Source organism: Nicotiana tabacum, chromosome 7, assembly GCF_000715075.1.
Source record: "Nicotiana tabacum cultivar K326 chromosome 7, ASM71507v2, whole genome shotgun sequence".
In the NCBI taxonomy this organism is placed as follows: domain Eukaryota; kingdom Viridiplantae; phylum Streptophyta; class Magnoliopsida; order Solanales; family Solanaceae; genus Nicotiana; species Nicotiana tabacum.
This window is the reverse complement of record NC_134086.1, coordinates 87,981,702-87,998,791: the sequence shown is the minus strand read 5'-3', so window position 1 is coordinate 87,998,791 and position 17,090 is coordinate 87,981,702. Positions and strand designations below refer to the sequence as shown.

Here is a 17,090-nt window from a genome sequence, read left to right as displayed (position 1 = left end):
CAAAAGCAACTTTGTAGGTTTGTCAAGTGTAGTTTAAATGGGAAAAGAATTCCAGCCTTAGGTGATTTACAATTGTATCCTCAAGTTATATAAATATTTAAGGTTATAAAAGTCGATCAATATTTCGAGGATATTTTAGTCGTCCAACATTTAACATAAATTATTCGTGCTTTTATAATAATATAGATAATTAGTCTTGAGAAATATATAGTGCCTCTTAATTTAAATAAGTTATTATATTTATTTTTAAAAAAGTTAGATTGTTGTAGATGCATGCCGTGACAATATCACAAAGATTCAAAATCAGAGGTGATCACTTGAATACGTTAAGTATCATTAAACACTCCAACAAAATTTCTAATTTTGTCTCTAAGAGAATAATTGACACAATCCGAAAAGGTGAGACCGAACTCTTTTGTTCATTTGAGCAAATAACTAATATAATTTTTTATTTGTAAAAATCGAAAAATAAATTATAAGGTATCGTAAAGGATAAAAATAGAAGTACAAAAAATTAAGTTAAGAATAAAGATTAACTGGTGTAATTTGTGACAAACTCTAAAAAACAATGCCCTGCTTTTACAAGGAAAAGGAAAAAGAAGCATAACCTATAATTAAGCAATTTTTCTCTTCCCCGAAAATTGAAATCGCTCCCCATGCCACACCTAAACCCATTCAAGTGAGAGAAAATCCTACTCTCTCCCTCTACTTACCACCATCCCTTGAATACTGTCAACAAACCTCAACAATGAATTCAACTAATACAGGCAGGGGCAGATCTATCTTATGAGGTAGAGGTGTCACGCCACCCGCTCCGATAAATTTTTTAGTACGTATAGAAGATAGTTGTGAGAAAACGAATATATTGTTAGAATGGCACCCGGACATCACAAAGTACACTCGGGTGCCACTGGTTCGGCGCCTAGTTCAAAGGCCTTGGTGAGCTCACGGATGCGAGCTCGAGTCTTGTTGGAGCAGACCTTCTTTGGTTTTTCATTTTATTCTACTTATTAAGATTTTTTTATTCTTAGTTTATCTCTAGGGCCCCACCTGTTCTTCCCTTTCTTTTTTCTCCTTGGTTCTCTTGTCCTCGTTTTCTTCCTTTTATTATATGCTAATATGCTAATCTCTCTTCTTCGTTTTTTCAACTTTCTTATACGGTCCTCTGTATCTATTATTATGCCTTACTTCATGAGTTTTTTTTTTGTTAGGTAACTTAAATTGATTTTACTTAGCATATAAATTCTATCTTTTTAATGATACAAAATTTGTTTCTATATTGGAGAATAATTTGAAGACTATCTTCTATTGGATTTTAAAAAATTTAAACTGGCTTGATCAATATTTATTTTGAGTTTATTATCATAGATTAAACGTTAAAGGTTTTGCTTTAAAAGTAATTATTTAATAACACGACAATTAAAATGGAAATATTAACCCACGAATAATAAAGGTAAATTAATTTAGTCAAACTAAAAATATATAGTAATTAAGCTACTTTTGGAGGAATTTTTTTAGTTGGAGGCACTCTTTCATGAATTTTTTTTTCATTTGCAAATTTTTTAGAATATATTTAAATTTGCTTTGTGAGTGAAAAACCTAATTCGAATTAACCAAAGACTAGCTTAATCGACCAATCTTTCCTATAAACATAAAATAGTGGCACCCGCAACCTTCGAATTCTGGATCCGCCTCTAAACACAAGAGATTTATCACGGATCATCATTCTACCAAAAGCACCCGCCATAGTGAGTGACCCTTCAGTGTCCAGTAATAACTCTACCCCAACAAATACAAACACCTCCTCTTTTAAAGAGAAACTACTCTCCCATGAAAATTTAACAGATGCCCCAATTAATACAAACACCCATGTGTTTGATTATTCCGAGCCAATGACGGGTGATTCCTCCCAAAACTCCATCTCCTCCAAATTAAACATATCACTCTGACAACAGAACATAGAGGAAGAATGTACACACCCGACAATTCTCCCTTATAATCAAACTCCTGGGCAAACGAGTCATCCACCAATACCTTAAAAAAAATCCAAGACCTTTGGAAACCAAACGAACCCTTTTCATTAATTGATCTTGGATCAGATTTTTATGTAGTCAAGTTTACCAAAGAAGAAAATATGGCCAAGGTTCTACAACATGGCCCTTGGTTTATCAACAGACACTATCTCTTCGTTCGGAGGTAGGAGCCAAATTTTGTAGCAAGCAAAGCTAAGGAAGTCCACTCAGCAGTCTGGGTCTGTCTTCCCCAGTTAACCACATAATTTTACAATGGAATAGTACTTGTAGGATTGGAAACTCAATTGCTCGACTACTACGCATAGATACATGTACAAGCCCAACCCTCAGAGGAAGGTATGCGAGATTATGCGTACATGTGCGACTAGATCAACCAGTCCAAACAGCTATACAAATTGGCTCTCACATTCAACAACTAGTGTATGAACGGAAAAAATTTCCATGCAAAGTCTGTGGTAGACTGGGCCACACGGCAGCAACATGTTCCTACACTTCACTTGACCCCGTTAAACAGAGACAAGAAGGCCCGTGGGCCATCACCTCCAACTCCACAAAAAAGGAAAAAATAGTAGAAGAGCAATGTCAAACAATCTCTTCCCCAGAGATAACAAACAAAAAAATAAATCTCAACGACATGCAGCCAGTACCTCCCACGACAAAGCACAAAAGACACCCCTAGGTATTAACATCAACATATTTGATACAACCTCAGGTAAGTTTTTAAATACTCAAAAGCTTGATTTTAAGTCTAAACACTCTGATAATCTGGACTTGATGGCTAAAAATGGCTCCATTAATAAAACTAACAATAACACTAACACTGTTACGGTGAACACCATAAACCCTAGCAAGCCAATCCACACTACTAACAAATTTTCTTCTCTCCCCACATTTAATAATAGTGATTTAATGCAATTAGATGATTCCATTCATATGGATTTGAACGGACAGAATCCTAATCAAATTACAAATCTAGAACAATCATTCCTTCCAAGAAACCCCTCCATTTCCCCTCCTCTTGCGTCGCCACATGGCAAAAAGGTTGCATGCATCCATCCTGATCCTACTAAAATAGCGTCCCTAGACCTTAATCCCCACACAGGCACGCCACCCCTACTAACACTAATAACCCCTAATACCACTAATACACACCTAGATGACTTGTCATTTAATACCTGTCAAGTGGCCATGCAACCCAAACTACCAATAACAGGTAAGCTATCCTTGGACGAAAAAAATCAAGACATGCAAACACAATCCTTATTAATAGATACTCAATCATTAGTACATGAACCCCAACTACCCTCATCCACTATATTTTCTTCCAAACACTATGAATCCAGTACAACCTCACTACCAAAGGAGAATCCCTCTGAGTCCACTCCCTCAACACCATCGTCCATCTCTCCTCTTCATAATGGAAAATCAAATACCAAATCCCAATCTTCCAATATATGTAACCAATGACCTCCCACAAGATCACCAACCAGTGACATGGCTCGAACAAGGCCTACAAGGCCAGACAATTCTTTTTACCTTCAATATCCAGAACCAAGAAGTTTTATTTCTTCTTCAAAACCCACAGATCCTAGCAAAACTAATTTCAGAGGGCATGAGACTAGCAATGTCGAACTACATCAACCACTTTTGGTTGACAAATGTTCTGGATCCCATAGCACCAGCGTTAGCACTTGCACTTCTCCACAATATGTAAGCTCATTGGAATCTCTCACACCACTTCAACCCTCTACTGAACATGCAACTATTGGATCCCATAGCACCAGCGTTAGCACCTGCACTTCTCCATAACATGCAAGCTCATTGGAATCTCTCACACCACTTCAACCCTCTACAAAACATGCAACTACTGTATCAACTCCCATTCTTTGTTCCATAGGATCAGAACACCCCAACCTTGATCCACGCATGACAACCTATTCTTCAACACTTTCCAGCTCTAGTGGATATTCATCAGGTGCACCCATACCACCATCACAATGCACCCGAACTAGGAGAACAAGAAATAGTAGAACAAGATCTGAACATTCCACCACTAACCATAACATCATTCATAGAAATTTCAAACCTACGCGAAGTCAAAATCATATTAATCCAAGCGATGGAGGACAAGAAATATATTGCAAGTGTCCAATGGAACTATACAAGTGCTCCCTCGACATAAAGCTTCCACTAAACGAGGCAGTAGGACACTTTGTCGTAATCCTGAGCCCATCAGCGACGGGAGTTCATATACCCCAATCGATGAGCCAACTCAGTGTCAGTGATTTTAATGAAGTAATTAGCCAACAAGATAAGTGGGGTGGAAGACCTATCAATAGAAATAGAGCCTATCATTTTCAGTCGTGCATTAGTCATTGTACCCTTATAGATCTTGGTTTTAAAGGAGCAAAATACACTTGGTCTAATCACATACATACCCACTCTGACTTAATTCTTGAGCGACTTGATAGGTGCTACATTAACGAACACTGGTTAGAGTATTATCCTGACGCAAGTGTCACGCACATACCAAAAACATACTCTGACCATACCCCCCTCCTAATTTCCCTCTCTCAACAAAAAAGGAACCACACTCAACGTATTTTCCGACTTGAAACTTATTGATGCCACCATCCAGAATTCAACTCCATCGTTCTTGATACCTGGAATGGTCAAAATTTACCAAATGCCACTGCTATTTTTACTGACAAAGTTAACAATTAGGCTGCCACTACATTTGGTAATGTCATTAAAAAGAAGAAACAAATACTAGTAAGAATTGGTGGGATCCAAAAATCCACCAATTATCCTACTAGTACTTTCTTGAAGGATCTTGAACAATCCCTTACTAATGACTATAGTAACCTTCTAAAAATTAAGGAGGATTATTGGAAACTTAGGTCGCATATCAAGTGGCTTGACGAAGGGGATGTGAGTACTAAGTTCTTCCATATAAGTGTCCTTATCGGAGATGAAAAAATCGTATCTCCTTTTTCAAAGATGAGTATAACAACTAGATTAGTGCCTCTGATAAAATCCTTCACCATACCTTTGCATACTTCCAAAATATTTATCAAACAAGCCATGAATCATCTAATCAGACCGACATAAAAGCATCCCCAACTACCACATCATGCACAGACTTAACAGCCCTAGACAAACTTTTACAAAATTACGAGATCACTAGGGCTATTTTTTCCTTCAAACCATTCAAAGCTCCTGGACCGAACGGTCTATATCCATTCTTCTATCAGAAATATTGGCACATTGTTTAAAACACCGTCTTTGATTATTGCCACTCCATCTTTGTAACTCACACTATCCGGAACAACTCAATACAACCTACCTTTGTCTGATTCCCAAATTTTCTAATGCGAATAACCTTAAAAATTTCCGACTCATTGGACTTTGCAATATAATTTATAACGTTATTACCAAAATTATTGTCAACCGTATCAAACCTTTCCTTGACAACCTAATTGGCCCTTTCCAATCCAGTTTCCTTAAAGGAAGACGTGCGTTTGATAACGCCATCATCATCCAGGAAATTGTTCAGCACTAGAATAAAATAAAATGCACCAAGGGGAAAATCCTCCTAAAAATTGATTTGGAAAAAGCCTTTGATCGACTAGAATGGTCATTCATACGTAGAGCCCTGCACTACTTTAACTTTCCACCACGCATCACTAATCTCATCATGGCTTGTATTAGTACCTCCCGTGTTGTTGTCCTTGTGAATGACTCCCAAATGGAGTTCTTCAAGCCATCAAGGGGAATAAGACAAGGTGACCCTATGTCCCCATACATTTTCATCCTTAGCATTGAGCTACTCTCCATCCTTATAAACCACCAAGTTGATTTAACACTTTGGGACCCTATTAAATTAAGTCTAACAGGACCCCCCCCCCCCTTCCCACTTGTTTTTTGCAGATGACTTAACCCTAATGGCAACAGTCAATGAGAAATCTGCTAACACAATCAAGCGATGCCTTGATTACTTTAGCTCCCTATCAGGGCAAAAAATAAACCATACAAAATCTAAAATAATCTTTTCAAATAACTGCTCTACTAACCTAAAAAATTCCATTTCTAGCATCCTTAACATCAAAGTCAGTGATAACTTTGGGAAGTACTTGGGCTTTCCAATACTGACTAACAAACCTAGACCAACTGACTTTACATTCATCCTTGAAAATCTTAATAAAAGACTGTCCAGTTGGAAACCCCAATTTCTCTCACTTGCGGGTAGAGCAACACTAGTACAAACCACCCTCACTGCCCTCCCTAATCATGCTATGCAATACACTATGCTGCCTAAAAAAACCACAAACAAATTGACAAAATTCAATGCAATTTTTTTGTGGGGAAGCAACCAAAAATCCAGAAAAATCCACTACATAGATTAGGATACTATCTCAATGCCAAAACATGTTGGGGGTTTAGGAATAAGGAAAGACACTAACAAAAATACTGTCGCCATTACAGGCCTCACTTGGCGATTCTTTAGCCACCCCTCCGCCACTTGGGCTAAAATTCTCACCTCCAATTACGTTGGTTGATACTCCAAGAAATCTCATTCATTTATATGGAATAACATCCTCACGGGTTGGAAAATTTGGGAAAGCACTACTGTTTGGCATATTGGGGATGATACAAACATCGACTTCTGGCATGCAAACTGGTTGCCTTGCACAAAAATCTGCGAAGTATGATCCAAGGCCCCCTCTCACCTAATGATTTAAACCTTAAAAATTTGAATATACTTAGCAATAACTCATGGGACTTGTCAAAACTCTCTTTTGAGCTCTCACCTCATATTTCAACCGAAATTCACTCCCTGAAAACAAGTAATAACTATAACCATATTGATGCACCAATGTAGGCCTCTACCACAGATGATGTTTTTACCACAAAATCTGTCTATCCTCTTATAGCTCCAAATATTACTCAAAACCAAAACAAAAAATTCACCTAGCTTTGGAAACTAAGAACTTGGAATAAAATTAAGTATTTCCTATGGTAATGCTGCCATGATTATTTACCTAATAAGAGCTACCTATGTCACATTGGTATTGATACATCTTTGTACTGCCCGTTTGTAGTACCACTGAGGAAACACCCCAACATATATTTCTCTTCTGCCCAGTGGCCAGATATCTATGGGAAGATCTTGGAGTTAACACGCAATCCCTTGACATTCAGTCCACCCATTGTCTACAAAGTCTTTACAAACATAAGCCTCAAATTAATTGTCACTCCCTAACTTGGGACTGTCTCTTCTCCTTTGCAATTTGGCTTCTATGATTAAATAGGAATAAAAACACCTTCCACAATCTTTGCAATCCTATAAATCGAAATAATGTTATCTCAAGAGCCATGGAATATCTTCATTGTAGTAATATCACTTGTAGCAAACTAGACATACCCCTAACAGCTCTTACTAAATGGGAGCCCCCCATTATGCACCGAGTAAAGCTTAATATTAATAGAGCGTTTACAAGTTAATTTAAACAAGGGGGTTAGGAGGAGTATTTAGAAACTCCATCGGAAAATGGATTCTAGGATTTAGTAAAAAGAGTTATGGCCCATCCCCGCTCTATATGGAACTCGAGACATTATGCTACAGCTTAAAGTTAGCAAAGGACCATAACTTGACCAACCTCCAAATAGAGACGGATTCAACCTCCATACCATCAATAATTGAAACCTCCAACTACCCACCATATAATGCACTCATCTTTACTTACCGGTACTGGCTGGAGATGTCGGGGAATCCACCAATCCTACACAACTTCCGTGAAGGAAACAAGGTAGCACATCAGCTAGCACAATATGGAGTCAAGCAAGCCAACGTCTACTATAATCAGTTATATCCAGATGCCCCCGAATACCTAACGGATGCTTTACAATCTGACAAGGAGGGCATTACTACTACTAGGATCAATGCCACTAATGTTGTTGTTTTAAATAATTTGGCTATGCTTGGAAACTCTGCTACGTCTTCTTTTGGTTGTAACAATATTAGTACTAGCCTTTCTACGTCTGCTCCCAATAGGAGGACTAGGCCATGTAACTCTATTAGCTAATCGTTAAATAAAGTTTCTTTGTTACCAAAAAAAAAAACTTTTCTCTTCCCCACTTCTCTTACTTGAATAATAATATTGCGTCATTTTCTTTATTTGTTTATTGTATCTTCATAGTTAATCCATATATTGTCAATTATTATATTTACATAATAACAAAATTCAAGAAGAAATTCCATAAAACACAAATAAATTTGGAATTATTTTCCGTCAAATACATTAAGTACGCGTTTGGACATGAATTCCAATTTTTTTTTTCAAATTTAGAATTTCACTAAAATTTGAATTGAAGATGAAGTTGTGTTTGGTTATAATTTTTGCAACATATTAGGATGTCTTTTTTTTCAAAATCATGAAACATGATTTATATTCCACTAACTTGTAAAAAAAATCAAAACCACCACAATTTGATTATCCTACTTGAAATAAACAATCAAAATGCTGTTGTTTAACTGTTATCATATTCTGCTTTACCGCAATACACAAAAGATGCAAAATCAATATCACATTTTCTAATTCTACTAACACACAGAAAAGGTGCAAAAGCAGGCATAGCCACATATTTTTCATAAGTCATAACCATATAATCAAACTTCTAGTAGGCAGAGTTCAAGTATCAATTAGGAGTCGCCAAAGATGTATCTTTCAAAAATAAAAAATTAATGGGGTCATTTTATAAATTTTAAAAATATAGGGTAAATTTGTAAAATTAAAAACTAATAACTTCTCATTTAATTATTTTAAGTGAAAAAGAAAAAAATGATAAAAATGGGATAACCAAACATTGTTTTCAAAAAAAAAATTTGTATGTCCAAACGGGCTCTAAGAATTTCCTGAAAAAAATTTAAGAAGTTCAATTCTCATAAACTTGGATTCTAATAATAATAATAAAAATAAAAATACTTTCTCCCCTTTAGACCATCGGGGGCCCCTTCTGTTCATGCGGTTTAGTGAAGAACGTATTACTGTAAAAAGTCCTCTCTATATCCGAACTGGGATTAAGCTGAGTTTTTTCAGTGAAAGATTCAATAATCAATACTCTTCCAAGTCTATTCACAGCTCCTTTCTTCTGTATCTAAGAAGTTAACAAAGCGAGTTATCGAGCAGAAAGCAATGGAGGTAGAGTTAGAGCCGAGGGTAAAGCCTTTGCCGTTTAAAGTAAAGGGTATGTCTCGAGAATCACCTTCACAGAAGGCTTCCCATGTACTTGACCCCGACCTCAGAAATCACTGGTCCACTGGTACTAACACCAAAGAATGGATCTTGCTCGAACTCGACGTATGTTATTTACCCTTTTCCTGTCCCCGTTAAAATTTAAAAATTAGCTTCTAATGTGCTTAATTCGAATTTGGGTTTGCTTAATTTTCTCTAAGGTGATGGATTTTGGGTTCATGTGTAAAATTTGGTTACTAATTAGCTTATGTTAAATTGGGTTTGCTTCATTTTCTTGTTGGGCTTGCTTCATTTATTTGTCAAGTAGACTGATTTAAGTCCTTTCATTGGGTAAACTAGTTTTGTTGTGCTTAAAGTATCATCCTTTTAATGCTTGATCAGTAGAAGCCTACATCTCAACATAATTCTTCTTATACTCAACAAAAGCACCAATTAATAATGACTATTTCTCTTACATTGTTCAGTGTTGCTGGTTAGTTGTTTGGTTTTAGATAACTTCACCTGCAACAGATGATTAAACTACTGGCTTCAGAAGTTTGATTCCGTAAGCATTTAAATGATTTAGCTAGGATGAGCCTACTGACTGCTGCTGTCATTTTATATTCTTATGCATTTTTCTTTTTCCTATTGATAACTAATTTTTGGAGTTAACTGATGGTAGTTTTTGGTCTCCTCGTGTTTGTCAATACAGGAACCCTGCTTGCTTTCACATATAAGAATATACAATAAGTCTGTGCTGGAATGGGAAATCTCAGCTGGCTTGCGTTACAAGGTTTTGTGTAAAGATATCTTTGCATCAATGATTGTACTGGTTGAAATTTTTCTTTCTTGTTTCATATACATATACAATAGGAACGCTTTTGAAGTTTAGAATCCCTATGATTGACATTATATTACTGCCATTGAGTGTGAAAAGTCTTCAATCACTATCTATTTATATATTTTTTTTAATTATCACCAACCTCCCATTGAGTTCAGAAAAATAGTATCTAACAATCATCAACCTTCTACAGAAGGTTGCTACGATGGAGGGTTTACAATAAGGGAGTTCAATTTCTGGTTAAATGATATCCTTAATATTAGGTTACTGTGTGATGAATCTGCGGGTTTCCAGAGGATACGACTTATCTATTCTCAGAATTGTAGTGGTTTCTGACCTTTTTGGTATCCTTAATCCTTGATGCTCTATGCCTCATTCCACGTAGAGAAAAATTTGTAATAATGCTTGTTTATCTCGTGTTTTTTCTTATTTATCGGCCAGGAGGGATTGGGGAGGGTGGAAGGTGGTCTGCAGAATCACTAATTATTGCATCTTCTCTGAAGGAATCATCTCCCAGAAGATCTATCAGAAGGGTCTTTATTTTTAATAAAAAAGGGATCTAGTTTATGTAAGTAGCATTTACTGTTAAAAAGGAAAGGGTTAAAACAAAGATTTATCCCACCAAAAGGTCCTATAATTATTGTGATGAGGCCCAAAAGCACCTTGTCTTGTTTCACTCAACTAAGCAAAGATTCCCTTTTTAATAACTGAAGCTAATTTAGTACCTTGTATGAAGGGAAACCTATTGTCTTCACTTTTGCCGGTGCGCAAAGGAATTGGACTAAAAGGATTGAGTACTCATAAGTCATAAGGTTGCGCCACGGAGGAGAGGGTGGTTCTTGTGGAGGTGTGTGGTTGATATCTGTTGCTGAAGGATGGTTTATGGTCCAATAAAAACCACAGATATAATAACTTCTTTGCTTAAAAAACCGTCAACAACTTCCTTGAAGTTGCTTGTGGTTACTTCTTTTGGGCGGAATGCGAAAAACATTTTATATTTTGGTCTACTGGTAAGAGTACAACAAATAAGCACCAAAAGGTGCGGCCTAGTGGTCAATGAAATAGGTTGAGAATCATGACGTCTCAGGTTCAAATCTGCTAATTCCAGCGGAGGTAAAAATGCGATGTGATTTTTTCCCATCTATCCAAGCCTGGGTGCACAAAGTTACCCGGTACCTATACTGGTGGTAGATAGCAGATATCCCATAGAATTAGTCGAGGTGCGCCAAGTTGGCTTGGACACCATGATAAAAAAGAGTACAAAAAATACATAGGTTAGGAGCACATCATGGGTTTGAATGCCACATACAAGAGTTTGATATTCAAGCGGAGAAGGTAAAACAATAGGTCTATTATGCACTGAGTTTCGAACCGTGTGCTACCGATGCTCAAGGATTTCTCAACTATAATAAAAAGCATTTAATAATGCACCTTACCACTTCTGGAAGTATCCAGAGTCCCAGTACATTTAAAAAATTCGTTTAAGTATGGCCTAACATTGCCCCTATTACCCCAAACTTATAACGACTATTATAATATACTTAAGCCATAACAATGTATTATTAAATAATTCATTTCTTATCCTTCGTGATGTATCTAGTTGTCTCATGTAAATTAGTTTGGAGGTGTGCTCCGAGTGCTTTGGTCTAGTAGTCTTAAAAGCTTAACATGTGATTGTGGGTTAGACATAGGTCGAGGGTTTGAACCGTGCCAAAGAAAGAATGCTGATATTTAAGCTGAGAAGGGTAGAGAAGCGAGCCCATTATCCACCGAGTTCCGAACCGTGCTCCGTAGGCCCTTTAGGATTTCTCGGTTATAATTTTTTTTACGGAGGTGCTATTACCCCAAACTTTTAATGATTATTATAATATGTACTTTGAGCTTTTAACATTGTATTATTAAACAATTCATTTCGTATCCTCGATGATGTATCAAGTTGTCTCATGTAAATTAATATGGAGGTGTGGTCCTGGGGCTTTTGTCTAGTAGTTTTAAGAGCGCAACACCTGATGTGTGGGTTAGACATAGGTCACGGGTTCGGACCCTGCCATGCAAAGAAGACTGGTATCTAAGCAGAGAACGGTAGAGAATTGAGCCCATTATCCACCAAGTTTCGAACTATGCGCTACATGCCTCAAGGATTTTTTGGTTTTAAAAAAAATTATGGAGGTCCTATTAGTTTTTAATTGTCCCCTTGAAGCTGGAGCCTAGTGCATGAAGAACATGAGAAAATTACGTGACTCGGTGGGATTAGTCGAGGTGCGTGCAAGCTGGTCCGGACACTTGCATTATAAAAAATTGCCTAGTTTGCTTATTACTTGCTAATTGAGATTTGTGGAGAATGCAGTAATTATGTCTCCGCTTATTGCTATTTTATTATTTTATAATGCAAGATTTTCTACTCATTGTTGGATAATTTTTGTCAAGTTCTCATAAATGTTATTATCCTTTCTTTATTTGCTGATTATTAATAGCCTATTTGTTCTCGAGCAGCGTTGTACTTCAATGGCTGTGAAACTTTAGATATTTCTCATAAGAATTCTCCCTGACGCAATTACCTGTGCCTGTTTTCTTGATTATCTTTTTGTGATTTCTTCATAGCCAGAGACATTTCCAAAAGTTCGCCCACGCTGTGAAGCCCCTCGACGGGACATGATGTACCCTATGAATTATACTCCATGCCATTATGTTCGGATATCTTGCTTGCGTGGGAGCCCTATAGCAATTTTCTTTGTTCAGGTGCATTACTTTCGGTATCATACAATGACTATATTTACTTTAAGTTTTCAGAATAAGCAATTTCAAATTGGTTTTCCCATCTTTAGTTTGAGGAATCATGTTAGATTGTTTTCATGTTCCATTGAATATTTAGAAGGGTTAACTTCCTAAGTTAGATACTATATTGGGTTTGGCACAAATGAAGTATGCTTGTACTAAATAAAGCATCAAGTCATCAACTAATCTTCTTATTTCTCATATGTCTCTCGTAGATTATCTTTGCTTAACCATGCTTCAGCAGTGTCTGGAAAACATTATTGGCTTTGTTTTTTATTTAGTACAAGCATACATTATTTGTGCCAAACCATGCTTCAGCTGTGTATGGGAAACATTTTTGGGTTTGTTTTTGATTTCAAATTGCTCCAAGTCTTCAATATAGTTCTTCTCTTCGTGGAGAAGTTTGTCATTTTTATAGCGAAACGAAAAAGAGAAAAAGGGAATCTCACTAGGAAATAGAAAGAAAGACAACTTGGGCTAGATCACGTTAATAGCTTCTATAAAACGAGAAATTTCACTTTTATAATCTAGTCTAATTTTTACCTTAGATGACACAAAAAGTGAAATTGAAAACAAAGATATTGTTGCGAACAGCTACCAATTAGAAAAGATATTGTTGTGAAGGGCTGGGCTTGACTTTTACTTTCTTCATCTTTTTCTAACTTGTCGGTTGCTTGCTGTTACTGGTGGCACTGATTAAGTTCGGGGCTCTAATTTTGTCACTTACTGATTTCTTCTCTTCTGCTGTGCAGTTGATTGGTATTACGGTTACTGGTCTTGAACCGGAGTTTCAACCGATCTTCAACTACTTGCTACCCCACATAATATCAAGCAAGCAGGATGATAATGATATGCATCTTCAGGTATAAGATACTGCTAGTGCTACTTTTCTTGCACATAATAGTTGTAAGATGCGCATGTGAGCATTGCTGGTTGCCATGGTCAGATCAATTTATGTGGTGGCACATCATTCCTTAAGTCTTATCCTTTTTGTTATGGATAGAAATGCTTTGATTGCTAAGCATTGACATGTTACTTGTTTTTGATGTATGCTAGCATGTTTTTAACTATTTCAGCTCCTTCTATCTAACCTTTGATTTTATAGTTGCTTCAAGATATCACAAACCGGCTGGGAGTATTCCTTCCCCAACTAGAGGTACTTCTTTAATCTCAAGTATATAAATAGGAGTATCTTTATTATTCCGAAATATGAAACGTGGCAAGCTGGTAGCATAGTTTTGGTGGATTACGTGGTTCTGTTGAGAATTCTGTTATATCCGTGCAGGCTGATCTTAACAGCTTTTCAGAAGCTTCAGAATATGCAACGCGTTTTCTTGCAATGCTTGCTGGTCCCCTCTACCCAATTCTTCGAATTGTAAAGGAAAGGTTGGTATCCCTTATTTCTTGTACAAGGTATTTCTCTAATAGCTCTTCAAGAATTGGTCTGTATTGGATTTTATCGAAGGTATTACCTGATGTATTAGCTATCTCGTGCACAGTGACAATTGAGTTTTATTTTTTTCCCTTAAAAGATTTCCTTCTCTTGGTTGGGGATGTTTGATTTGATTGAGAGCATTCATTGGTTAAGATTTCATTCCTAGCATTGAAGAACTCATTAATATAATAAGAAACCAGATATCTAATTTAATGGTCAACTAAATTATCATTACTTTTTTTCAGCTCAAAAATTTATTACTCAGTGATACAGGAACTATTATTGTTTTGAGGTATTCTTGTTACAAAGTTACTGTTAAGCTCAGTTGTAATGATGATGGTGTTGCCTTGGCTAATAGAAAGGAAAAGTGTGGTGATGCTGGACATTCTGGAATTGTATTGATACCGTGGTGACAAGTTCTTGCCCAGGCTGGTGAAATATATTTTTTAGGGGAAAGAAAAGGCTAGAGGTTTAACAGGTTGCTTGATCTTTTATAAAGTTCAGAATATTTTCTTTCATAAGCAGATATAAGTGTGTCTAAAAAATGGAGATTAAAACGGACAAAAAAGTCCAGTTTGTGGGAGAAGCAGGTGAATGAAGCCTTAACCTTTGTAAAGTACAAAGACAATAGAGAAATCTCTCTTATGTTGTATTCAAGAAGTAATAAGTATATATACAAGTACATAGAGCCTTAACTATGGAAAGAATCAAAAAGGAAATCCTATAAATCTGCCGTGAATCCTATAATTATGCTAGCTATGTATATTACATAAGATTATGTCTACATTCATTATCTAACACTCCCCCTCAAGCTGGAGCATAGATATTGATCATGCCCAGCTTGTTACAAAGGTAATCAACTCGAATTCCATTCAACGCCTTTGTGAACAAATCAGCCGGTTGCTCTCCTGTCTTCACGTAGCCAGTGGAGATCAAGTTCTCCTGAATCTTCTCACGAATAAAATGGCAGTCAACCTCAATATGCTTAGTTCTTTCATGATACACCGTATTTGACGCAATATGGAGGGCAACTTGATTGTCACACAAGAGTTTTGCTGGTATTGGATGCTCTAACCCAATTTTAGTCAACAGATGATGTATGATGTATCCACATAATCTCACATGTAGATTGTGACATAGCTCTATATTCGGATTCTGCACTAGATCGAGATACAACACTTTGCTTCTTACTCCTCCATGATACCAAGTTTCCTCCAACAAAGACAAAATAACCTGTAGTAGATCTTCTATCAATTTTCGATCCAGCCCAGTCAGTATCTGCAAAACACTCAATACGACTATGATTGTGATTGCTATATAATATGCCAAATCCAGGAGCTCCTTTCAAGTAACACAAAATCTGTTCCAAAGCTGCCCAATGTTTGACCGTTGGTGCAAACATGAACTGGCTAACAACACTTACCGCAAAAGCAATATCTGGACGAGTCACAGTAAGGTAGTTTAATTTCCCAACTAACCTCCTGTATCTCTCTGGATCGTTAAAAGGATCACCATCATCTTTCATAAGATGCACATTAGGAACCATTGGAGTACTGCAAGGTTTAGCTGCCAACTTTCCAGTTTCTGCAAGTAAGTCAAGAATGTACTTTCTCTGAGACAAAAGAATTCCCTTCTTGCTTCTATTTACTTCTACTCCCAAAAAGTATTTCAAGTGGCCCAAGTCTTTTGTATGAAACCTAGTATGCAGAAAAGACTTGAGGGAAGAAATCCCAGCATAGTCACTTCCTGTGATAATAATATCATCAACATATACAACAAGGAGAATAGTGCCAACTACTGATTTCCGATAGAAGACTGAGTGATCGCACTTACTCATTTTCAACCCAAACTCCTGAACTACCTCACTGAACTTGCCAAACCAAGCACGTGGACTCTGCTTTAAGCCATACAAGGACTTCTTCAAATGACAGACTTTCCCATACTCCTCTTGAGCAACAAAACCGGGTGGTTGCTCCATATACACTTCCTCCTGAAGATCACCATGAAGGAATGCATTCTTGATATCCAACTGATGTAAAGGCCAATTCTCGGACGCAGCTAGAGAAATAAATAAGCGGACAGAAGTGAGTTTGGCAACCGGGGAGAAGGTGTCAGAATAATCCACCCCATAAGTCTGAGCATACCCTTTCGCCACAAGTCTGGCCTTAAGTCTTGCCACAGAACCATCTGGATTAACTTTAACAGTAAAGACCCATTTGCATCCCACTAGTTTCTTTCCCTTTGGTAAATCTACCAAATCCCATGTGTGGTTGTCCTCTAAAGCACGTATTTTCTCAAGCATTGCATCAGACCTCCTGGATGATTCAAAGCCTCCTTCACTGTTTAGGGTACAGAGATGGAGTCTAGAGAAGCAATCATAGATCTAGACGTAGAGGATAAGTGGTCATAGGAAACAAAGTTAGCAACAGAATATGTCGATTTGCAAGTACGTGTACCTTTGCGAAGCGCAATAAGAAGATCAAGGTTATTTGGAGGATTAAGCAAAGGAGAATCAGATGATGCAGGAACTGGTGCGGGACATGCATCATTTGTCTCTCGCCTCCGTGAATAAACTTGAACAATTGGAGGTCTTGCTGGAGTAGGTACTGAAGGCATAATAGTCGATTGGTGCTCAATAGAAGAACTTGGAGATCAAAGAGTATCATCTGATTGTTCTATCCTTCTTCTTAACAAACAACACTAGCCACCCCAGGGCGAAACACAAGGTCTAATAAAATCCTTATCAAGCAAATCCTGCAACTGATCCTTCA

At 37.1% G+C, this 17,090-nt stretch overlaps 1 protein-coding gene across 8 annotated transcripts in view; it reads left to right on the top strand.

Annotated features, from left to right (window-relative positions):
- Window positions 1-8,993: 8,993 nt before the first annotated feature.
- The window catches only part of LOC107810320 (uncharacterized), a 34,601-nt gene continuing 26,504 nt past the window's right edge, over window positions 8,994-17,090 (top strand). For 3 of the 8 annotated variants that reach the window (XM_075257360.1, XM_075257359.1, XM_075257356.1), the window contains exons 1-6: window positions 8,994-9,394; window positions 9,981-10,061; window positions 12,711-12,848; window positions 13,637-13,747; window positions 13,990-14,040; window positions 14,170-14,270. In XM_075257360.1, the coding sequence (XP_075113461.1) occupies window positions 9,230-9,394; window positions 9,981-10,061; window positions 12,711-12,848; window positions 13,637-13,747; window positions 13,990-14,040; window positions 14,170-14,270 (647 nt within the window). In that variant the 5' untranslated portion in view covers window positions 8,994-9,229. The remainder of the gene's footprint in view (window positions 9,395-9,980; window positions 10,062-12,710; window positions 12,849-13,636; window positions 13,748-13,989; window positions 14,041-14,169; window positions 14,271-17,090) is intronic. The other 5 variants (XM_075257358.1, XM_075257357.1, XM_075257355.1 and 2 more) reach the window with 2 other exon arrangements.